Below are 25,598 nucleotides of genomic sequence, written 5' to 3'. Positions count from 1 at the left end.
GCTCCTCGAGAATAAGCATGGGAGGAACTCCGTTCGCCCTCTTGTCCACCTTGCAATGACGTTTACCTTGGCCGTGTACTTTGTTTGAATATGCCATCTAATTAGAAGAAAAGTTCCGAGGCTGAAAATTTTTTATATGATATTTGAATTTTATTTATGTGATAGATTTATTATGAATTATATAGAATATAATAGGTTATTATTTTTTTTAGATGGCATAGAATAATTGATTGTAAATAGAAGGGAATTTTTTTAATTTTTATGGACTCATCCGCACACAGTTACACATCTACAGTCTATAGAGGCGGACGCAGGTAAACGAACGAGCATGGTGACGGCTGTTGAGCGCGTTCAAGTCTGATCGGTTCCTGGTGCTCCTGCCTTACTCTCCGTCCTCCCACTTCGCTCCTCTCTCTTCTTTACCTTCTCCTACCCTCTGTCTCCCGCCGGAGATCCGCGATGGGTCGGCCCCCGCACGGCGGCGGACCCGTCTTCCGATTCACTCAGAACGAGGTATACGCCGCCTACCTTCCACCTTTCTTCTCGTTATTCCGTCATCGTCATATTCTGTTTATGTTTTACGGCGGTAGTATTTTAGGGTTTTGTGAGGATGAATTGTCGTGATAGGATGTCGAATAATTTCAATTGGATGGAAGACTGCAATGTTTTCGTTTTTTTCCTTCCTTCCGGTCTAATTTGGTTTGCTTTGGCGTTAACCATTTCTCTCACAGATTCGCAGCTACGATTCATCCATGGTTATAGACTTGCGAAAACTAGAAACAAGTAGCGTATGGGTAATCTCGTATTCTTAAATTCTAGTGAAGGTCTGATACTATTGTGATACTCCGTGGCCAGGGAAAAGTAGATGGAAAACAAGGAACGGAAATCATGATTCCGTTCGTTACTTGCACCGAAAATATTTGGAGAGAAATCAGTAGAGAAAAGTAAGAAGCTTATTGAGAAAAAAAAATATGCAAATTTCATTTTGTTTTACTTTTTCTCTCAATTTTGAGATTTCTTCTTGATATAGTATTCTCAAAAGGAAAAGTCAGAAGACCTAAGATATTCCCTAATCTTCTATCTTCTATCTTCTCCTCCTTCTATCAGTTACTCTCATCCCCTAATGTTAACACAGTAAATTGGTGTTTGCAGGAGCACGTTAATGTAGGTCTGCTATCTGTTTAGTGGCGTCATAGGGGCCTTAAAATTTTCTATTTAACCAATAATGGTACATGCTATTTTTTGGTAATCTTATTGAAGAACTTAATAGTGTGTGGCTGAGTAGAATTTAACAGGATAATGGCAAAAGGCATCCCCTTTTGGGAGCAGTTCTCAATATTTCACCGATCATGAAAGTGAGCTAGGTTTTGATTGAATCCTGAAACTAGGAAGGCTTGCTTCTTAGCTTAGTGCAATAAGTGCAATGAACTAATCCCATTTCATAAGTAACACGTAGATCGATTTTAAAATAAGTTTGGTATCTCTGTCTTCTGATTTAGCAAAGTGGAAATTGTTAACAATAATAAAATCCATTTTGTTAGAATATGGTACATGGTCCAAACTCCGCCCATGACGAATTACCTCGTCATGGCTGATCCCAAGGGAGGAGGGTTGTGTTAGGTTGCTAGCCAGCGTTAAATTATGACAAATGTTCAATGAATGAATCCATTAAACTATTGTGCTAATGCTAGGTAGTTTCCCGTAAGGAACGCGTTGTAGCCACTACATCTCCAGAAATCGGGTGTAGTGATAAATATGTAAGAGTTCGCATCAGCAAGGATCACTACATCTTCATGAGAAATTCGATATAGTATTAAATAGGCAGGAGTTCTCATATCATAAGTTGGATAAGAACAAATATAATAGGAAAATTGTCAAAGATTTGGAAGATGGAACATAAGAATCTGAAGTAGTAGATATAATGATTAGGAGAAGAATTAGTATTTTATGTATATAAGAGACAAAATGGGTAGACAAGAAGGCAAAGATGATAGAGAACTCAGGTTTTAAGTTATGGTATACATGAAAGAGTAAAATAAGAAATAGAATGAGTATTTTTTGTAAATAGTTCATTAAAGAATGAAGTTGTATGAGTAGTTAGAAAGGAGGATAGAATTAGAGCTCTCCAAATAATAGTGGGGAAAGAAACTATGCACGTAATTAGCATATATGCACCTCAAGTAGGATTAGATGAAGATACCAAATTAAGATTTTGGGATTATAAAACATCCCGCCAAATGAAATGATTTTAATAAGAGACGATCTAAATGGACATGTCGGAGTGAAAAATGAGTAATATCATGAGAATTATGAGTTTGAAACCAAAAATGAAGAAGAGAAAACTACATTGAATTTTGTGATGGCATATGACCTTATACTAATTAATACGTTTTTTAAGAAAAAAGAATACTTGGTCACGTTCAAAAGTGACAATAATAAATTGATTTTTTTTATGCTTAGGAAGAGAAATAGAAAGATTTGTAAAGATTGCAAGGTCATATTTGGAGAAAGCTTAACTACCCAATATAAGTTAATAGTGTTGGATGTACGCCTCAACATAGTTTTAATAGAAGGAAAATATACACGACTCCTAGAATTAAGTCGTGGAAGTTGATGGGAAGCAAAACATATTTAAGGAGAAGGTAGGAGTATAAGTATTAGGTGAAATATATGGTGACTCTAATATGACATGGGATAAGATAATATCAAAATTGAAAATAGTAGCCAAAAGTGTACTTGGTGAGTCAAGGGGTTATGCACCACTAAGTAAGGAATCTTGGTGGTGAAATAAGAAAGTATAGGAGAAAGAAGGGAAAACAAACAGCTTATAGGGAATTATATATTTGTAAGAATGATAAAACTTTAAAAAATATACAATATCCAAGAAGGAGGCTAAGAAAGCATGGAATGAAGCAAAGAATGAAACTTTTGAACGGTTATATGAAAATTAAATACAAAAGAAGGGGAAAGAGACATTTATAGAATAGTTAAAGTGAGAGAGAGGACAAGAGATCTTATCCATACAAGATGTATTAAAGATGAATGTAATAGGGTACTAGTAAATGATGTAGAAATAAAAGAGTGGTCGAATATGTATTTTTATCAACTTTTTAATGAAGGTTTATGTGACCAATTTAGCTTAGGTAATTTAAGTAAGCCAAATGAGTATAGAAATTTTAATTTTTATCATAGAATTCATACATCAGACATAAAACAAGCTTTAAATATGCTGCAAAATGGAAAAGTCGTTGGAACATATGATACTCCGATAGAGGTATGGAAGTGACAATAGAAGCTATACATGATATTCTCATGCAACTAATTGAAAAGTATCGAGAACAAGATTTACACATGATATTCATTGACTTGGAAAAACTTATGATAGAGTCCCAAAAGAAATTATAGGAATTCTAGAAAAAAGAGGTATTAACGTAATATATATTGAACTAATTAAGGATTTGCATGAGGATGTAATGACCAGAGTGAAGACTTTAGGCAGATTAATTGAAGTATTTTCAATAAAGATAGGGTTACATTAAGGATCAGTTCTAAGTCCCTATCTTTTTACACTAATCATGTACGAATTCACTAGACACTTTCGAAATAGTACCGTGTTGCATATTATTTGCAGATGATATTGTTTTGGTAGATGAGACACATGGAGTATATGCTAAATTAGAATATTGGTGGGAAACACTAAAAGTAAAGGCTTAGTAAGTAAAGATAGAATATATGAAAATTAAGTTTAGCAATATTAGACGTATTGAGACAATTATTAAGCTAAGAGATGACGAGTTGTCTAGAACTGAGAGTTTTAAGTGTTTATGATCATTTTTACAAAATGATGGAGAGATTAAGAAAGATGTCTTACATAAAATACAAGCAGGATGGTTGCAATGGAGGTGGGCGTCAGATGTCTTATGTAATTGTAAAGTACCTTTAAAACTTTAAGGGAAGTTCTACAAAATGGCGGTTAGACCTGTTATATTATATGACGTTGAATGTTGGGATATGACTCGAGCACATGAGCTGAAGATTAGAGTTGCAGAGATAGGATGTTAAGGTGGATGTGTGGACATACGAGGATGGACAAAATAAGAAATGAGAACATTTAAGAAAAAGTCGGAGTTGCATCTATTGAGGGAAAACTCCGAGAGACACGTTTATGATGATACAGACACATACTTTAGACGGCCAATAAATGCTCATGTTAGGTGATGTAAAATTATGACAAATATACACATCAAACGAGGAAGAGGAAGATAAAAAAAGACTTAGAAACAATCAAACAAGATAAAATTTATTTAAGTATAGATGATGATATAGTAGGGGATAGAACTTAATGACGTAAAAGGATTAATAGTGGGATAAGATTTAGTTGTTATTGTTGTTGTTGTAGTAGTAGGAGTAGTAGTATGGTACATGGTCCATACTGGTTCCAATTCCCAATTGTGAACATATGTAACTTCAACTGATTTGAGCCTTTATAATATATTCCCAGCTACTAGATTAACTAGCACCACCGTTGTTACATATGTTCTATGTCACCTGAATTGCAAACTATGCTAGTGCAGATATATGAATGCTCTAAATCAACTTTTGAAAGACTAGTAGGTATGAGCCTTGCATAGAGTTTAATAGAGGGGTAAGATCATGTAGCTGGCCTCAAATAGTTCAGACTGACAGATGATGGGAATGATTCCTTTCAAGTTAATCACTCAAGGATAACCATCCATCTATCCACGTTCACCATGATGCATTAAATGCCCCCCTCTCCTGGATTAGCAAATTTTTAGAAGAAACTGAGCAATATGATTTCTTATATGGGTCTTTTTCTCTTCTTTGCAGATGTTCTGCTTCCTTAGCATGTAAATTCCTGTAATCATCTTGGTTTATCTTGGTTCATATTGATTTTTGCAGATCTTGTGCTTTGATCATTTAGTGCACATATGAAATATCTTTAATGATGAACCGATGCTTCCATCTGTTCTAGTCTCCAGAGGGTATTTATGAATGCTTATCCTAGACATCCTAGTAATACTTGTCTTTTGGCAATAGCAATCCTTCACTGCTGAGATTTCTACTATTTCTTTGGATGAACTAATGTATAAAATTCACCTTTCCCAATGTAATTTCATTGTCTTATAAACATCTTTCTTCATGTTTAGTCATTTATTAATGTTGCTATTATAGTTTTAATTGAATTGAGATTTTATTGTTTTTGGTTTTTTAATGATTCATTTTCTGGCCATGATTCATTTATTTCCACCTGCTACAAATGACCTTTGGTTGCTTTTAAAAAATTTATAATACTTAATTGTAGAATATGGAACTATGATCACATCAAACAGTTGGTCTATAGATGAAACAAATCAATGCATCTATCTATTCCGGTAAAAAGTGATTTTGCTCACCCCAAGCGGCCAGTATTGTTGGCCCCATGACAAGATACATATAGGTAAATCACGGTACGCAGCAGTCTCCTAGGTGGGAGGGTATAACCCTGTGCGACCCGAGAATCGACCTGTGCCCAATCCAGTAAGTCTGTCACCAACTGCGCTACGCCCATGGGGCCGTCTACGCCTCTATCTAAGCTCCATATGTATGGCATCTACTTGGGAATCTGTTACTGTACTTCCTGAGGTCGATTAAGATAGCTTAAACAATGCAAATATACAATTAACTGGTGAAATTCTTACAGTAGAAACTTTCCAGTAGATCTAGATATTTGCACTAATTCACTGTTCCTTGTGTGTTTTGGGGTATAATGCACTGCCGATTGGATTGCATATTTCTCATGATTGGTTTATCATTCCATGTTTGTAACTAGGATTTCAACTCTTTCTCACCAAGAAATGAAAGGAAATATAGAAGAGCAAGGTTTTTAACAAAATATTAACCTTGTGCTTACTTATTATGAGATGATCATATTCTACTGTACTAGTGTGCTTTCTTGTTCATGCTATCCAAACTCTCATGCATATTGAACCTTCTATGTTTTTTGAAATTGTCCACTTCTTTGTTATAGTTGCTTTTGTATTTGTTCTGGAGTCTCAATTAGATCTGTTAGTTGTTAACACTGTACTAATATGAGGTAAGGGCTTCAATGTCTCTATTAGGAATTGCCAAAACAAGACTGGACAAGGCGAATGTCAGGGAAAACAAAGAAGTTAGTTTTTGAGAAAAGTTGTATGTTTTCTTACTTCCAAGTGCCAGGCAAACTTATATTAAATTAAATTACCAGGCCATTGCCTGGTGCTTAGCTTTGAAGAAAGTATACACATCTTGTGCATCCTCCAATAAATATTTTAAACTAAAATGATGAAAATATTTTGTGCCCTCTTCCACCATTGCTAATTTGGTATTTTGGTCCTCCTCTTACTAGTATTTTTTTTCTTGGTTGATTATTTTTCTATAATGTTTGTACTTAAAATTTATGTTTTTTTACTGTCTCAATTCAGACATAATGATGACTGCAAATGCTTATTGATGATTCTTGTTTTTTTTTGGAGTTATTACATGGTTTTATCGGGATTGAAGTGCAGTTCTTATCAATTCCTAGTTGTTTATTCCATGCCTATGGTTTTTGTATAGGTCACATAAGTATTGCAAACAATTGACAATACATGTATTTTGTTATTTGTTATCTAACTGCACAAGAAAGGGGAATAGTTGTCTTTTGATTTTCATTTTGTTTCTAGTGGGCAAGGATTATATTGTTACTTTTTAATTGTATTCAGCAGTTGCATGTTTTAACACAAACTGTGGAATCACTTTTGTTGAATACATAGATCAAGTAGACTCGATCAAATACTTCTATGTTCCTCTACTATTGTTAGTCCATGATGAACCTTTTTCTATCCATCCATTGAGTGAATTTTTGTATAATTATAGGGTCTTCATACCTCATTGAGGAGTGATAGGAATATGTCATTAACTCAATCTACTATGTGATTTAATGAAATTTGTTGGTGACTAATTAGGTGTTGGAGATGGAATCTTGTTTGCAAGAAGTAAATAATTCAATACCACCTCGTGAGATTATAAGCGCGCTTGCAGATAAATTTAGGTATGTTTGTGTCAATTTCCGGTCAACCTTTGCTGAGAATTTTCTTAATATTTTTTGCTTTTTGAAGTCAATCCTCTGAGCGAGCTGGGAAGATTGTTGTGCAATCAAAGCAGGTTTACTGCCTCTTCATGCTGCTACTGAGATATCACCTTCTCGAACTATTCTTAACACTAGAGATGCTATAGGTATGGAATTGGTTCCAGAATAGGAGATATGCACAGAGAGCAAAGTTGAGCAAGCCAGCTGCAAAGTTAAATATTGTGCCTATGCATCGAGAAGAATCAATTCCATTTACAAATGTGGCTGCTCCTATGTCTGCTCCTACTGGTAATTTTCTTTGGTTTGTTGTTTATGTTTAGGAGATAAAATTTATTTAAGTATAGATGATGATATAGCATGAGATAGAGTTCAATGGCGTAAAAGGATTCATATAGCCGACCCACCTAGTGAGATAAGATTTGATTGTTGTTGTACTGTTTATGTTTCTACTTATGGTCAATGTTCTAAAATTCGCTAGGTGCTAGTTGGGAACTATACCAACGCCTAGTGCCGAGGCAGGGACTAGGCATTTTCACAATTTAATACCGAAATAAAGGAATCCACCTGTACACATGACTGGCTACTGAAAACAGGAGCAGACAACATCCCTTGCTATCTCTGTAGTTATTACCCATCCATTGATAAAAGAGGCACATGCACTTTATGTAGAAAATAAGCTTGTAATCTTTATCTCCAAAAATATTTTACTATTATAACTTAGCCCACTAAAAATAGTACTAGAAATATTCTCTTAGAAACCAGAGTAGATACATTTGAAATTAGATTAAACAAATGAAAGTCCATTTCTACATGATTGATGCCCAATTAGAGAAACTATTACTATAGCCTCCTCCACAACCACCTGATAAAGGAAAAGGCTTAGAAATTTCCATGGGTTCACCAGAAACATATATGATTTTTATTAAGGCCTCCAGTATATGTAACACAAGAAAAACTCTTGATATTATGGTTAAATGTGTAGTTAATATACATGACCATGAGTTCACTCTACATGCCTTTTTAGATAGCGGGGCTATTAACTCCACCATTGATGAAGCTACACTTTTCTCAATATTACCAAAAGTTTTTTTTAAGACAGCTTCTCAACCTTGAATTAGTATCCAATTTGATGGTCAGCAATTAGCTTGTACACAATTTGTGACAAGCATATACTTAAGATTTTACAATAATTGTGGTACTTATAGTAATCCCCTAACCCTCTCAAAATTATGGGTTAAACCATTACTACACCCTAACATCCATCTTATTTTAGGACTCAATTTTCTTCTAGCACCAGATCGAGCTTTTTTCCTTACCAAAGATTATGTTATTTTTCTACACCAATAATCTCACCTAGGGGGCGTTTGGTTAAATGATGGGAATGACTATGGGTATGAGTTTGATAGTAGGATGGAATGGGAATAGGAATGGAAATGAAACCCATCAAGTTATATGGGTTTGGTTGATTCCCATAAATTTGATAATCATTCCCAAAATGTGATTCTCAAACCCACAATCCAAACACTATCTTTTACTATCATTCCATTCCCTCATTCCCAAACTCATCAACCAAACACCCCCCTATTGTCTCAGATTATCCCTCAATTGTTCATCCAATTACTATTCCACACACCAGATAACCCAACTAGCAAATCGGCTGAAACTACTTGTTAGTGCTCCACAACAGGTGCCTGTACCTCTACTTCTCTTTAAACTTGCGCTCTAGCTTTTTCTGAATATGGAAAACTAGAAATACTTAGCTAGTCTAGGCCTACAAATGATTATATTGCTATATGGGATATTCCTACTAACCTAATAATCCCAAAATAATTAATACAGACGATTAATACTCATCAACCTGATTTAGACTCTCTGATTTCTAGATTAGAAAAACTAGAAATTATTGGTGACAATCCAACCAAATATTGGGATAGGAACAAAGTATATTGTAAACTAGTAATCATTAATCCAGGCCTAATAATTAAAGCCCATGATTTAAAATATAGCAATTGGGAAATTGAGGAATGCAAAATGTACATCCAACAATTATTATATTTAGGTGTCATACAAAGATCTACCTCCAGACATAGAAGCTCGACTTTTATAGTCAACAAAAGAGCAGAACAAAAACGTGGATAGTCACGAATGGTGTTTAATTATAAAAGATTAAATGATAATTGCCAAGAAGATGATTACAAAATTCTAGATAAAGATCAACTTTTGAATAAGATACAACATTCTAAATACTACTCAAAATTCCATATGAAATCAGGCTTTTGGCATGTAAAAATACATCCCGACTACTCGAACGACCATTTTAAATTGCTTGTTATGCCTTTTGACCTTAAAATAGCTCCCCAAATTTTTCAACGAAAAATGGATATCTTTCGGCCTGTTTCTATGTTTACCTATGTTTATATTGATGATATTCTAGTCTTCTTGAAAACTAAATAAGAACATTACGCCCATTTACATATTATTTTTAATTTATTTGAACAACATGGTCTCATCATTTCTAGAAAGAAAATAAAATTAGCAGAAACACATAGAATTCTTAGGAGCTGAAATAGGGCAAGGATAAATAACATTACAACCTCATATCTCTGCAAAAATCCTTACTTTTCTTGATAAATTGGAAGATACTAAGACTTTACGAGCGTTTTTAGGTCTACTAAACTATGCATGACCTTACCTTAAGGATATATGAAAAATTAGTAGGCCTTTATACAATAAAACATCTTTGGCCGGACAAAAACATTTTAATTAGCAAGATATAACCTTAGCACAACAGATTAAATATTTGGTTAAAACTATTCCAAAACTAACCTTATCTCTGGATTCTGACTACTTAGTTATTGAAACAAATGGATGTGAAACCAGTTGGGGAGGCATTTTCTACCGAAAAATATCTAAATATGAACCTAAAGTAGCTGAAAACTTATGTAGGTATGCCTTTGGAAAATACCAAGAAAAAAGGCATTTAATATCACTGGATTACGAAATCTTAGCAGTAATCTATTGTTTAGAGGCTTTTAGGTTATTTATCTATAACAAACAAGAAATCACTATTAGAACAGATTGTGAAGCCATTGTAAAATATAGTTAGCAAAACACATTAGGAAAGGCCTCGATACTAAGTGTTGGCAAAAATTTACAGATACTATAATTAACAAAGGCTTAAGCATACAATGGGAACACATAAAAGGAGTTAATAACTCATTAGCTGATACATTATCTAGACTACTGCATTAACTATTTGTGATTAACTTTGGTGACTCCTTATAAAATTATGGACATACCAAGAAAGGTTCGTACTTTTTCTACCAAAGTCATGCGGATTGGTAACCAAGACTTACAACTATTTACCCAACCTAAGGATCAGTTTCGTTTCTCTGCAAGATATAAACTGGACCACATTCAAAACTGTCTCCTTGACAGCATTTGGCATATTCCCACTCTACCTGGAAGCTCCGGACACAAAATTGTTGTCATTAATGCGCTTTCCAACTATTTCCTTACTACCATACAAAAATTAGCAGGAAAGAAGTTCTCTTGTTACGTGGTTTTCTCATGTTCCCATGTAGGGGTCTACTCTACTTGGGAAGAAACCAACTTGGCTATACAAGACTTGGAACATCCCTACTTTAAGAGTTTTTACTCTCTGGAAGAAGCTTTTACAGTTGCTAGGGCGAAACTTGGTCCACACTTTTTTATCAGTTCCTTACTTAAAGCAATTCCATTACAAGCTACTGGCTCAGACACTCACACTCTACCAACTTATGCTTAAATATTAGGAAGTGAGCTTGAAGACAGTTCTACTCACATGTCAGAAGGTGCTGCAAAAATCCACAGGCTCGACTATTTGACTTTAACCCAACTCAAAGAACAAAATAAGGCTACAACCTTACAAAGGACCTCTAAAACTCGTTTAGCAGGTTTTCCAAATACTATTCCTGAAGACATTACCACATACGTACGCAGTTTGACTGAAAAATCAACTTTACAAACTTTTATGGAACTATGTGAAGCTCTGAAAGCTTTTCATAAAACTCCTCCTGATGGTATGACAATAGTCTATGAGGCTGAGTTCAGCCCCAAACTCAAATGTCAAAAGAAAGACCCACCTTGTATTGACTTTGACAAATATGGCTGTCAATGCCAACTTATTTACTCTTTTCGTAGAGCCAATATGGATTATGAAACTTACACAAACACTGCCTACAAAGGCCGAATTATTACTCCTTTTACTTTACTAGACTATGGTCTCCTGCATAATTATGGATCCATGATCCCGATTCAGTTAAAGACTTTCTCACGAAATTGAGCACAACACATTTGATAGTACTCCACCTGAATGGCTGGAACTCAAAATCGAATCCGCTCGACATCTAGTTGAAATTGACGTTAATAAGGTTGGTGGTTACCAAGCAGAACTAGAAGACTACCCATCCGACCCAGACTTTGATTGAGAAGCTCCTCTCGCTTTTGCTGATCAACTCAAACATTGGCGTGCCTCTATCCAAGGAGCACATTTGGGATGAGACAAAATTGAAGATCCTGACACTTATTTTCTAGTAGGAAAAACTTTCACCGAGAAAATTTACAGGCCAAAGGAAATGGGTACTAGATTCTTTCCATTCAATTTTACTATCCAGCATACTACTCTATTTCATCATTATTAAAAGAAGACGGAAAGAATGAGTAACAAACGGCTAGCAAGTTAAACACTTTCATCCAGAGCCTACCGGGCTACCCTGGCTAGGCACAGAGTACCAACCCAAGCATCAAGCTCACAAGCTCCATCTTTGGATTCCACAGGAGAACAGAATATAGATAACATGATTGACCCCTAAAAATTCGACCCACTCTACAGTAACTTCATCAAAATTACACAACTAATAAAATATCATTGGACACAAACTCAAAATTATCGGACACAAACTCAACATTAAATTTATTCTACTTCTCCATAATTGTCAACTTGTTCTTCATCGGATACAAACTCAATATCATCATTATGATTCTCTTATTCTTTGAACGCAAAATCATCCTCGTGAAGTTCTCTCACTCTAGAGCTTCTTCGGAGTTGTAAATTTTCAAATGCTCCACTTGCTTCATCAACCATTTGCCATGTGAGCCCAGAACCTAGTTCAACTTCATCATCTTCTCCACCATGCATAATCCAACTTTTGCATTTGAAGCATCTTTTGCAAGATGGACATCGACATTTCTTCTTTTTTTTTTTTTTTGTTTATTCAACAATCTAGCATTAAATTAGACAAACACTAGATTGTTCAATCTGTTGACATCCAACCTATTTCTTTTCTTTGTATGAATCTTTAAAAGAGAGAGAGTAAATATTATAGTTAGTAACATGAATATAAAACTTTAAAAATTAATACTTTAATTAAAGACTTAAAGTTTAAAACTTACTCCTTCGAATGCACTCCAATTTCTTTCACACCTAGATGAACTTGAAGTTAATGAAAGTCTCCTCGATGTCATTCTTAGCAAGTTGGATGTGTGAGCACCGTATGTACTCCACTATACACATGGATCAAATGTATCATCATTTTTTTTCCACATACTTTTGCTGCTAATGTTTTTCCAAATAACCTAGTCTTGTCTCTATTTTGTCAATTCCTTGTTAATAATTGTATCTTGTAGATCTAACTCATTGACATACAAAGTTTTCATACATTCAAAAATCCACGTCGCGACCTCCTCATAATGTAATAGAACTATCTTTATAAAAAATAGGGATTCAATAAAAATGCAGTGGTATGCAATAATATGTCAAGTCTATCCTTTATTTTTGACTCAATTAATAGGTTGATAATTTGATTCTACGTTCAGGGCCACCTTGATGTCTTCTTTAGTTTGAAACCCCATCGATGGCTTTCTATATCCATCTATCAATCGAAAAAGTCTTACCAAATGAGCAAATATTTTCAAACAAAATGTCACACCATTCCCAAAACTCATGCTCATCACAGTAGAGTAAGTCAATTTCCCTTTGTTTGTTTTTAACCATTTGCATTTCTCCTACATATCACTTGTAAACATGACACTTGAACTATTTTTTTTTCAATCAAATTTTGCAATGTGAGGAAATTTGATGCAAATCTAGTAACTCCTGGCCGGACTATGTCTCTCTTCTTCGTAAAATTTCTCATCAATGACAAAGTCTTATGGTAAGCATAAATGAAGATGGTAAAAGACTTGGCTTGCTCAATAACCTTTTTATATCGTGGAAGCTTGCCAATACTTTCAAGCTTGAAATTAACAGTGTGAGTTGCACATGAAACTCCAAAATATCCCAAGTCGATTTTCTCTCATCAATTTAGCTGCAGTCATATTGTTAGTGGCATTGTCTGTCATAATCTGAATAATATTCTGAGCTCCTACTTGTTCAGCACACTTGTCAACATACTCAAAAAAAAAAGGTCAACTATATATGCCTCGTTTGAAAACTCCTTAGACTCTAAAAATGTAGTACTCAGCTTGCAATTAACACATATTTAAGATGCTTTTTCATTTTCTATCACTCCATTCATCTATCATGATCGAGCGCTCATTCTTTGCATATTCTTCTTCATGTTTCTTTAGCAGTTGCTTTGCTCTTTCAACTTCGACTTTCAACAGTGGCTCCCTAAGTTGATATTGAGTTGGAGGCTTGAATGTTGGTCTAAATTGACTCACTGCCTTCATTAGTTGCTTGAAGCTATCATTATCAACGGTAGTGAATGAGATTCCATTTTCATAAACTCATCTCCCAACATATTGTTGAACTTGTTGAGTTCTCTCTTCGAAAAGAGCCTCATTTATATCTTTTTGGCGAAGTACTTTACTCCCACTGGAACCTATATTTTCTGGAACAATTGTCGATGCATATCTATCCATGGGGTTAAGTAGAAGAGGTTTTTTAATTCCATCTATCCCTTCAATTTTAGGACCTTTTTCTTCGTCTAGAAAAATAATCACCTCTACTTTACAGCTTTGTTCTCCAATTATTTTGTTCTTCTTTATGTTTCTCCCTTCTAAAATAGTTTGTGTGCACTTATTTTTATCTTCTTGAGATGCTTTTCGACAACCAGATACATTTTCAAGTATATTTGCTATGAGCTCATTGATCCTATACACTCCCTCGATATCGTTTTTTCATATAACTTGTATTTAATTTTGTCGAGATTCTTAGTATCAATCAACATCCAAACTCTCATCCGATGTCATTTGACTTTCTCTTAAGAATCCCGGATTCGGGTTGAGTGACGCCATCGTCGAAGATGCTCGCCATTGTAATTGTGATAATCTAAAAAGTGATTTAAGAATAAATTTATTAATATAAAATAGTAAAAAAATATTAATATAAATTAGTAAAATAATATTATCAAATATAAATGTAATTTATATGAATTAATAAAATTTACTAGATTTTTTAAAAAAAAGTTAGTATAAAATTATGAATATAAATATGATTTATATGAATTAATAAAATTTATTATAATTTTTAATATTAAATAAAAAAATATAAATTAATTAATAATATTTATCAGAATTTTTAAATTTTAAATATGTTTTTTATAATTTATTGGTATAATTTAATTCAGGTGTATAAAAGTCTATTCGAATTACCCTATTAAGTGAGGAATTGCTGAATTAAATAAATAATAAATAAATTTAAAAAAAAAAAACATCGCGAGTTCGCTATACCGTCGCTATTGTCGTGCGCATTCGATAGCGCTTGCGTCGAACTTCGATGGCAGCACGTTCGGGGCCGCCGGAAGCTTCTTCGGAGGCTTCCGGCGGCACCAAAAGCGTCGGGGACGCGTTCTGCACCAGCGTCGCGTAACGGCAGGTGCGTCTTGTGACGCTTTTGGCGCCGCGGGAAGCATTTGGTGAAGCATCCAATGCCGCTAGAAGCTTCCGGCGATGCATTCGGCGCCGCTAGATGCTTTGCGGGCGACAATAGCAAAAAAAAATTACATAACATAAATTTAAAAACTTACCGATTGTCCGGAGGAGGCGAGAGGCAGTCAGGGAGTCGAAACGGTGTGAGATCGAGGATTGAGGGCTTTAAATGGCAAAAAAAAAAATCGGAGTTTCCGCTACGCCTAGCGCCACATGGGTCGCCTAGGCTAGCCGATCAGCACCTTTCCGGTGCTGCCCGCCGAGTGTCTAGGTGGCCACCTAGGGCGTATTTTAGAACACTGCTTACGGTGTGTCTCTTGTTTTTGACTTTTAGGAAGCTTGCATTCATTACATCTCTTTTTTTTATTATTTTTATTTTAGTTGGCATCGGGTATCCAGCTTATGTTGACTAATCCTGGGGTAACCGGCCCGGTCCCACGAAAGTATTTAACTAACCACTAAGGTAAATTAGAAAGCGCTCGCAGCGGACGACCCATGAGCCCAACATTCTTAAATCAACCGCTCATTAAGGGAAATTCATCCATTAATGATTAGAAGTAGCTATTAATGATTATTATTATTTCCTAAGTCAGTTGACTTGATGAAGCTCCTTTGGAAAGTTTGAGAAATTGGCTATGAGGTTTGGAGATTGGCTCTCCAAAAATATTAAACTGGCTCTTGCTCTCCCCTTGGGTATATTCCCACAAGGTTAAACAGAAAGATAATGAGCATGCTTAAGTGTCAAGAACTTCCATGCAAGTGTCTAGATATTTTAGAAAGTACAAGAGAAAGTGAAGGAAAAACGAATAGCTTATAAGAATTATATATTTATAAGAACGAGGAAAACTTTAAAAAATATACAATAATCAAGAAAGAAGGTAAAAAGTAGTGAGTGAAGTAAAGAATGAAACTTTTGAATAATTATGTCAAAAATTGGATACAAAAGAAGGGGAAAGAGATATTTATAAAATAGCTAAAGTGAGAGAAGGAAAACAAAAGATCTTATCTAAATAAAATGTATTAAAGATGAATGTAATAGGGTATTAGTAAATGATGGAGAAATAAAAAAGCGATAGAAGAGGTATTTTCATCAACTTTTTCATGAAGGTTTAGACGACAAACTTAACTTACGTAATTTAAGTATGTCAAATGAGTATAGAAATTTTAATTTTTATTGTAGAATTCAAACTTCAGAAGTTGAACAAACTTTAAAGGGATGCATAATGGAAAAGCCGTTGGACTAGATGATATTCCGATAGAGGTATGGAAGTGCCTAGGGAAAGGTATTGAATGACTTATAAAATTATTTAACATGGTATTGAAAACGAAAAAAATATCTGATTAATGGAGGCTAAGTACTCTAGTTCCCTTATACAAGAACAAGGAAACGATAAAATTGTGTAAACTATAGGGGTATTAAACTAATGAGTCATACCATGAAACTTTGGGAAAAAATAATAGAAAAAATATTAAGGAATGAGACCACAGTTCGGTCCTTATACAAGAACAAGGGAGACATATAAAATTGTGTAAACTATAGGGGTATTAAACTAATGAGTTATACCATAAAACCTTGGGAAAAAGTAATAGAAAAAAGATTAAGGAATGAGACCACAGTGACCGAAAATCAATTTGGGTTCATGCTTGAAAGGTCGACAATAAAAGCTATACATCTTAGACAATTAATTGAAAAATATCGAGAGCAAAAATAAGATCTACACATGATATTCATTGACTTAGAAAAAACTTATAATAAAATCCCAAGAGAAATTTTATGGAGAATTCTAGAAAAGAGAGGTGTTAGCATAACAAATATTGAACTAATTAAGGATATGTACGAGGATGTAACAACCAGAGTAAAGACTTCAAGCAAAGTAACTAAAACATTTCCAATAAAGATAGGGTTACATCAATGATCAGCTCTAAGTCCCTATCTTTCTACACTAATTATGGATGAACTCACTGTGCACATTCAAGACACAGTACCGTAGTGTATGTTGTTTGCAGATATTATTTTGGTAGATGAAATACGTGAAGAAGTAAATGCTAAACTAGAATCTTGGTGGAACACACTAAAAGAGAAAGGTTTTAAACTTAGTAGATTAAAGACAGAATATATGGAATTTAAGTTTAGCAATATTAAAAATAATGAGACAATTGTGAAGATAGGAGAGGACGAGTGGCCCGGAACCGAAAGATTTAAATATTTAGGATCATTTTTTAAAACAATAGAGGGATTAAGAGAGATGTGAGTACAAGCAAGATGGTTGAAATGGAGGGGAGCGTCGAGTGTTTTATGTGACTGTAAAATACCTCTAAAACTTAAAGGTAAGTTCTATAAAACTACAGTTAGACCTGTTATGTTATATGAAGTTGAATGTTAGGCTATAACTCAAGCACATGAGCAGAAAATGAGAGTTACAAAGATGAGGATGTTAAGGTGGATGTAAGGATATACGAGGATGGACAAAATAAGAAATGAGAGCATTAGAGAGAAAGTCAGGGTTGCATCTATGAGGAAAAACTCCGAAAGACACGTTTAAGATGGTATGAATATGTACTTAGACGACCAATAAATGCTCGAGTTAGGTGATGTGAAACTATGACAAATACGCATATCAAATGAGGAAAAGGAAGACTAAAAAAGACTTGGTTAACAATAATAAAATAAGATAAAATTTATTTAAGTATAGATGATGATATAGTAGGAGTCTAGTGGGATAAAGCTTTGTTGTTGTTGTTGTTGTTTCTCCCCTGGGTACATGGTAACTTAGCCTCTTTTATCGACCCATGAAACATGTACCAAGTGATCATGTAGTTTGAGTGCGGAGGAGTCTGCACCTTGTTCCACCCTCCTGTAGGTCAAACTATGCTCCTTTCTTAGTTGACTGTATGGGATAGTCAGACCCTCCTGAGATGCTTGCATATCAAGTGGTCCTGCACCTTGCTTCATCCTTCCAGGGAGCAAGGTCTTCACCCTTTCTTAGTAAACTGCATGTGAAAGTGCAACCCTCCTGGAATGCCTGTGTAGTAAGTGCCCTTCACCTAACTGACTTTTTGGTTGATCCATTTCTATATCTGGATATCAGTTCTCTCTATCTTTCGCCACCTTGAATGATCCTCTTATTTTGTCATCTAGGACGGAGTTCTACAGATAATGGTCTGGTGGAATTCGAAGCAAAGTCAGCGAGGGATGGAGCATGGTGAAAATCCTTCCTTATCTCAGATTTTGTTGCTATAGCCTGTTAGGACACAACCAATGTGAATTCAATTTGCTTTTCATATATTCACTGAATGAACTAGTTTATATGCTTAATATCTCTCTTACAATTCACTACTTGCAAGCAGTCTTACCTGCTATATTTGCCTTGGGATAATTTTGGCAGGCCAAGTAAATCTAATTTTTTTATTAAAGCAGTCTGTTTGAAAGATATACAACTGGATGCCTTATGACATGAGGTGAAAATATAGAAATCATGAGGGTACAACATCATCCAAGTAACTGAAATGGATAATATAAGAAACAATGATGAAATTTGTTTATAAAACATTGTACAGACTACATCTAAACTAAAACGTGATCAACATAAATTAGCAAAACAAATTTGGGTTCATGTAGGCCTGTTTTAGGCAAATTTCCTGACAATCAGATCACATTCTCTGACTAGTTAATGCAACTTGATATGCTATATGATAATTATCCTTCTATTTCCACATTAAAACTAATAGTGACTTAATATGCAGGTATGATGTTTCTGCCTTTCTTTCCCATAGATTGTTTGAAACTGGTGACCCGGTAATTATATTCAAATTCCACTTCCATTTTGTTGTGCTCCAGGCACTTTTTGTTACCTTAATATCTAACTCAACACTTTCAGTGGTTCAAACAATATTATCATTTTGTAGTTTGCCTTTGTGGCAAGTTACTTCTTGAGATGAGAAACTATGTTTGTTCCAACCTAGTAACTGATGGTATAAATGTAGGGAACATTCATTTTCTCTAAATCATTGTATTCTCTTTTCCAGGAAGTTCGAGTTCGGTTCTCTGGGTTTGGTGTGGAAGAGGATGAGTGGATTAATGTACGCAGATGCGTTAGACAGCGATCACTTCCATGCGAAGCTGCTGAATGTGTTGCTGTACTTCCTGGAGATCTCATCCTTTGCTTTCAGGTGACTTCCCATGTTAGTTTTCTAAATTAGCCTTCGTATATGGGTGATTTTCATTTGATGGTGAACATTCTGAACATGAAAGTTGAAGCTTCTAGTACACAGGAATATAACACATCTTGAATTGTTAGATCCATACCTAAAGACATCCTTGTGTTCAACAACAACAACAACAACAACAACCAAGCCTTTTCCCACTAGGTGGGGTCAGCTGTATGAATCCTTTTACGCCATTGAGCCCTATCTCCTATTATATCATCATCTATATTTAAATAAATTTTATCTTGTTTTATTGTTGCTAACCAAGTCTTTTTTGGTCGTCCTCTTCCTCGTTTGATATGCATGTTTATCATAGTTTCACATCGCCTAACTGGAGCATTTATTGGTCGTCTAAGTACATGTCTGTACCATCTTAAACGTGTCTCTCGGAGTTTGTCCTCAATAGATACAACTCCGACTTTCTCTCTAATGCTCTCATTCCTTATTTTGTCCATCTTCGTATGTCCACACATCCACCTTAACATCCTCATCTCTGCAACTCTCATCTTATGCTCATGTGCTCGAGTCATAGCCCAACATTCAGTTCCATATAACATAGCAGGTCTAACTGCGGTTTTATAGAACTTACCTTTAAGTTTAAGAGGTATTTTACAATCACATAAAACACCCGACGCTCCCCTCCATTTTACCCATCCTGCTTGTATTCTATGTAAGACATCTCTCTCAATCCTTCATTTTCAGAAATGATCCTAAATATTTAAATCTCTTGCCCGCAACTCGTCCTCTCCTATCTTAACAATTGTTTCAAATATATAATATAAAAAACTTGTAAAATCCTTCCAAAATTTTATCCCCTTAAATGATCAATTCTATAAATTGTTTTCAAGTTCTATTATATTATCATCTATATCTAAATAAATATCATCTCAGATTCATTAATCAAGCCTTCTTTATCTTGTGTTCCTTTAATATGGATATTTATCATAATTTCACTTGATGTAACCCTATCTTTATTGAAAATTTCAGTTTCCACCAAGTCTTTACTCCGGGTCGTTACATCCTCATATATATCCTTAATTAGATCAATATACGTTACGCTAACACCTCTCTTTTCTAAAATTCTCATATAATTTCTCTTGGGACTCTATCATAAGCTTTTTCTAAATCAACGAATATCATGCAGTCTTGTTTGTTTTCCCGATATTTTTCAATTAATCGTTAAGAAGACGATAGTTCTATCGTCGACCTTCCGCATAAATCCAAATTGATTTTTTATTACCGTGGTTTCCTTCCTTAATCTTTTTCTATTACTTTTTCCCAAAGTTTCATAGTATGACTCATTAGTTTAATACCCCTATAGTTTCACAATTTTGACGTCTCCCTTGTTCTTATACAAGGGAACTAGAGTACTCATCTTACTTTTTTCGTTTCAATATCATGTTAAATAATTTTGTAAGTCATTCAATACCTTATTTCCTAAGCACTTCCATACCTCTATCTAATATCATCCGGTCCAATGACTTTTCCATCTTACATCCCATTTAAAGTTTGTTTTACTAAGTTTGAATTCTACGATAAAAATTAAAATTTCTACGCTCATTTGATCTAATTAAATTACCTGATTTAGTCGGTCACCTAAACTTTCATTAAAAAGTCGATGAAAATACCTCTTCCACGCTTTTTTATTTCTCCATCATTTACTAATACCCTATTACATTCATCTTTAATACATTTTATTTGGACAAGATCTCTTGTTTTCCTTTCTCTCACTTTAGCTATTCTATAAACGCCTCTTTCCCCTTCTTTCGATCCAATTTTTAATATAAGCGTTCAAAATTTCATTTTCGCTTCACTCACTACTTTTTAGCTTCTTTCTTGACTATCAGATATTTTTTTAAAGTTTTCCTTTCATTCTTACAAATATATAATTCCTTATAAACTATTTATTTTTCCTTCATTTTCTTTTATACGTTTTCATTCCACCACCAAGATTTCTTACTTAGTGGAGCATATCCCTTTGACTCACCGAGTATACTCATAGCTACTATTTTTAACTTTGATTCCATCTTATCTCATGTCGTATTAGAGTCACCGTATATTTCACCTAATGTTTGTACTCCTACCTTCTCCTTAAATATATTTTGTTTCCCATCCTTTAACTTCCACCACTTAATTTTAGGAGTTGTATATATTTTCTTTTCATTGATACTATGTTTGAGGTGTATATCTAACAGTATTAACCTATATTGGGTAGTTAAGCTTTCTCTAGGGATGACCTTACAATCCTTACAAATCTTTCTATCCTTCTTCTTAATCATAAGAAAGTCAATTTGTGATTTATTATTCCCACTTTTGAACGTGAATTCTTCTCTTTTCTTAAAAAACGTATTAACTAATATAAAATCATATAATATTACAAAATTTAATATAGTTTTCCCTTCCTCATTTCTCGTTCCAAACTCATAACTCCTATGTACCTTCTCATATTCCTCATTTTTCACCCCCGACATATCCATTTAGATCACATCGTATTAAAATTATTTTATTTGATGAAATATTTGTAATATTTCATTTAAATCCTCCCAAAATCTTGATTTTATAGCTTTATTTAATTCTACTTGTGATGCATATATGCTAATTATGTTTATAGTTTCTTTCGCTACTATTATCTTAAAGGCTATAATTCTATCCCCTTTTCTAACTACTCCTACAACTTCATCCTTTAACAAACTATCTACAATGATACCCACTCCATTTCTTGCTTTACTCTTTCCAATGTACCATAACTTAAAACCCGAGTTCTCTATCATCTTTGCCTTCTCGCATATCCATTTTGTCTCTTGTACACACAAAATACTAATTTTTCTCCTAATCATCGTATCTACTACCTCCATTGATTAACCAGTGAGAGTTCCTATATTCCATGTTCCAAATCTTGCTTTACTACAATGATACCCACTCCATTTCTTGCTTTACTCTTTCCAATGTACCATAACTTAAAACCCGAGTTCTCTATCATCTTTGCCTTCTCGCATATCCATTTTCTCTCTTGTACACACAAAATACTAATTTTTCTCCTAATCATCGTATCTACTACCTCCATTGATTAACCAGTGAGAGTTCCTATATTCCATGTTCCAAATCTTAGATTATTAGTTTTCCTATCATATTTGTTCTTAGCTAACCTATGGTGTGAGAACTTTTGCCTATTTAACACTACACCCAAGTTCTCATGGAGATGTAGCGGTCCTTGCTGAGACGTTACAGTCGGACCCTGTAACGTGAACTCTTGCATATTTATCACTACACCCGAGTTCTGGAGATGTAGTGGTCCTTGTCGAGACGTTACAGTCGGACCCTGCAACGCGTTCCTTCCGGGGAACAACTTAGCATTAGCACAATAGTTTAATGGATTCATTCATTGAATATTTGTCATAGTTTGACACTGGCTGGCAACCTAACGCAACCCTCCTCCTTTATTCGGGCTTGGGACCGGCCATAACTAATCATCATGGGCGGAGTTAAAGACATCCTTGTGTTATTGTCAATTAATTAATTAAAGATAGTATCTTTACCATCCAGTTGAAGTATGTCATGTCTACATGATCGCCAACTATTTAAGGGGTAAAAAGATTGGGAATTCCTAACAATTTTGTTATTCTCATGCTCCTTTATTCATGTATCTCCATCCTATTAATTTTCTTAATGTTTTTATTCATCTTTAGACATGTTTTATCCATACATTTGATAACCTTTTTATTTTATTTTAACTAAATATTATTTATGCATATATTTTATCATCGTGATTTAATTGCATATACTATATTTTAAATTGATTACAGATAATTACATTCATTATTACGTTATGCATAGAGAAAAGCTTATTTTATATTTTTCTTTTTACCTTTTTGTACAGAATTCTTAGAATTTTAATATAATTTACATACTCTTTATGTTTATATTTACTAATTTCTCATAATCAATAAATCTTTTATTTTTTTTCCTGAATTTTCCAATTGATTTATTTGAGATATTATTTTAAAATTTTAAGAGGTAAAAAAAAAAGAGTTTATGATTAAGTATTTTTTAATAATAAAATTATATAAATTAAATCTATTGTGTGCATTTGCACATGGCTATTGTCTAGTTAAGCCAAAATGGCTAGTTGTTTTGGCTTCTTGTCGATATACTAAACCTTGATTATAACGCTGTTTGAAATACACATTTGTTTTTTTTTTCAAGTCTTCTTTTTCATTCAGCCAGAAGTTTGAAGAACTTATTATTTGCTATCTCTTGCATTCTTTACAATGCAACATAAAATATCTTAATTTGCAATTAATGATTTTGAAAGCAATTATTTTACTATTTGTTATTTGCAATTATTTCAGGAAGGTAAAGAACAGGCTCTTTACTTTGATGCTCATGTTCTTGATGTACAAAGACGAAGGCATGATGTACGCGGATGCAGGTGTAGATTCCTTGTTCGCTATGACCATGACCTATCCGAGGTAGCATATATAATAAATTTTCTATCTTTGATATTGTTATGGACAATCAAATAAATAGGAAAACTTAAAATACAAAACAAATTTTCATTCTTGGGCGATGGTATGCATGACAAGTATCAGCCAAAGTGATTGGTGGAAAGAATGCGATATAAAGCTGATGAAAGGACAAATGCAATTTAGGTAGATTGTAAACCTCATTCTAATGTCTCTCCATGAATACTTAATTGATTTTGTTCAAGTTCTTTGGATTTTTTTTTTTGAATTTTAGATTGCAAATGAAAATATTTAGCAGAAACTTCTTTGTCAAATTACTTTTTGATACATGAATCAACTTACAGTTTCATTTTCTTTTGCAGGAGATAGTTCCATTGAGAAAGGTATGTAGGCGCCCCGAAACTGATTACCGTTTACAGGTGCTGCAAGCTTCAAAAGCAACTGGTCCCACTGATCAGCAAGCTACAATGAAAGACATCACGTTGATTTCTTCCAAGGATTTGAATTCACAAAGGAGCAGGAAACAGCGCAAGCTAATGGATGTCAACACTGATGAGGTAACGACAATCCCCCTTCCTCATCCAAAGGATTCAAGTAGCTCCCATGGTGACAATCCAGCACCAGTAGCAGTAGCAGTAGCAGTAGCAGTTGCAACAGCTGACAATAGTGGCAGCACCCCTATGAAGGTTATAGTGGAGGTGACTGCAGTGAATCCCCAGAGTATGGAGTCCCAACAAGAAGAAACTACCTAGTTCGATGCGGTATTTGTTTATGGTGGGAAACAAACCTGTTTTTGATGGTAGATGTAGGATGAACTCAAAGTAACGACCGGTTATTTCTCATTTTGCTTTATATCATTGTTGGTCGATGAACATTTTGGTTTAGTCATGCATAATATCTTGATAAAATAATGAAATAGATCTTGATACGGCAATGAAGATGACCCTCGAAAAGTGGATCAAAACAATGAAGGTCTACTGATGTGGCAGTCAAAGTTAATAGGAAGACAAAGGCACTTGCAACACTATGGATTGTCCGATTGGATTACATAGCCGGTTGGACACGAATGTCCTACCGGGCATTCAACTCGGTTGGAGTTAGTATAGCAACTGGGATCAGCAAGCTATCCTCATTGGCAAATAATGAATTCCTTGATCCGTGGTCGGGGCCAATCGGGCTTTAGGGTCGATCGGACTCAATGTTCCTTCGCTCAATTCCAGAGATAGGCTGAGTGATCGCTGAGTCAGGTGCTACACCCTATAAGACCGAACGAGCGTCCTCTTGATCGGTTGGCGGACAATTGGCTTACAAAAGAACTAGTACACGTGCCATCGTATTTTTATGGAAGTTTGTGCGGAAAAGGATAGGGAACATCATGTAGGCAAATCATACTTTAGAAGCTTCTAGCTTGTTACATCAAAGATTTGCGTGCTCGCTTAAGAAAGAGTGTTAGAGACATTTTTTAGCTTGTTTTTTCTTAGGACACTTCGAAAAACGTGCATATGCTTGGGATGCATGCACAGACACTCCACAGGCTATGGTATGCGATGCTTCATTTGTGAAAACGCTTATTGCTACAGTTTTCTTACTAATGCGGCGATAGAGGGAGGCCTACCTGGCACGGGGTCAACTGCCAGGTTGGAGGTCAAAGTCAAGGGGGTCAATGTCCAGGTGTCAAAGGGTCGAACGGAGGACAATTACAATGGTTGGTCGGGCATTTAGGGCTCGACCGGCGTGAGACATGCCCGAGAAGACCTCCAATTTACCCGCCTCGATGATACGTAAGACAGCCGATTCTCAATATGTAGTAGCAGGACGTCGAGGGAGATCGGATAGCTAGTCCAAATGGGGGAGGACATGTTACTACATAGTCACCGCACGGAAGAGCAACTCAGGTCGCTAGAGCGGAG

General features: G+C 34.8%; 1 protein-coding gene across 2 annotated transcripts; it reads left to right on the top strand.

Moving 5' to 3' along the window:
* Positions 1–289: 289 nt before the first annotated feature.
* Positions 290–24,572, top strand: LOC121996911 (protein SAWADEE HOMEODOMAIN HOMOLOG 2-like). 2 transcript variants are annotated; one of them, XM_042551067.1, is made up of 10 exons: positions 290–513; positions 856–944; positions 6,984–7,069; positions 7,137–7,182; positions 7,255–7,396; positions 18,159–18,222; positions 18,764–18,815; positions 19,046–19,189; positions 23,575–23,694; positions 24,051–24,572. In XM_042551067.1, exons 3-10 carry the CDS (start codon positions 6,993–6,995, stop codon positions 24,438–24,440), a joined length of 1,035 nt encoding a protein of 344 aa, XP_042407001.1. In that variant the 5' UTR covers positions 290–513; positions 856–944; positions 6,984–6,992; the 3' UTR covers positions 24,441–24,572. The 2 variants fall into 2 exon arrangements, with proteins under 2 accessions (XP_042407001.1, XP_042406999.1); XM_042551065.1 differs by lacking the exon at positions 856–944.
* Positions 24,573–25,598: the final 1,026 nt, after the last annotated feature.

The sequence above is a fragment of the Zingiber officinale genome, chromosome 6A (genome assembly GCF_018446385.1).
Source record: "Zingiber officinale cultivar Zhangliang chromosome 6A, Zo_v1.1, whole genome shotgun sequence".
NCBI classification, from domain to species: Eukaryota; Viridiplantae; Streptophyta; class Magnoliopsida; order Zingiberales; family Zingiberaceae; genus Zingiber; species Zingiber officinale.
The sequence above is the reverse complement of the archived record's forward strand: the minus strand, read 5'-3'. Positions and strand labels throughout refer to the sequence as shown.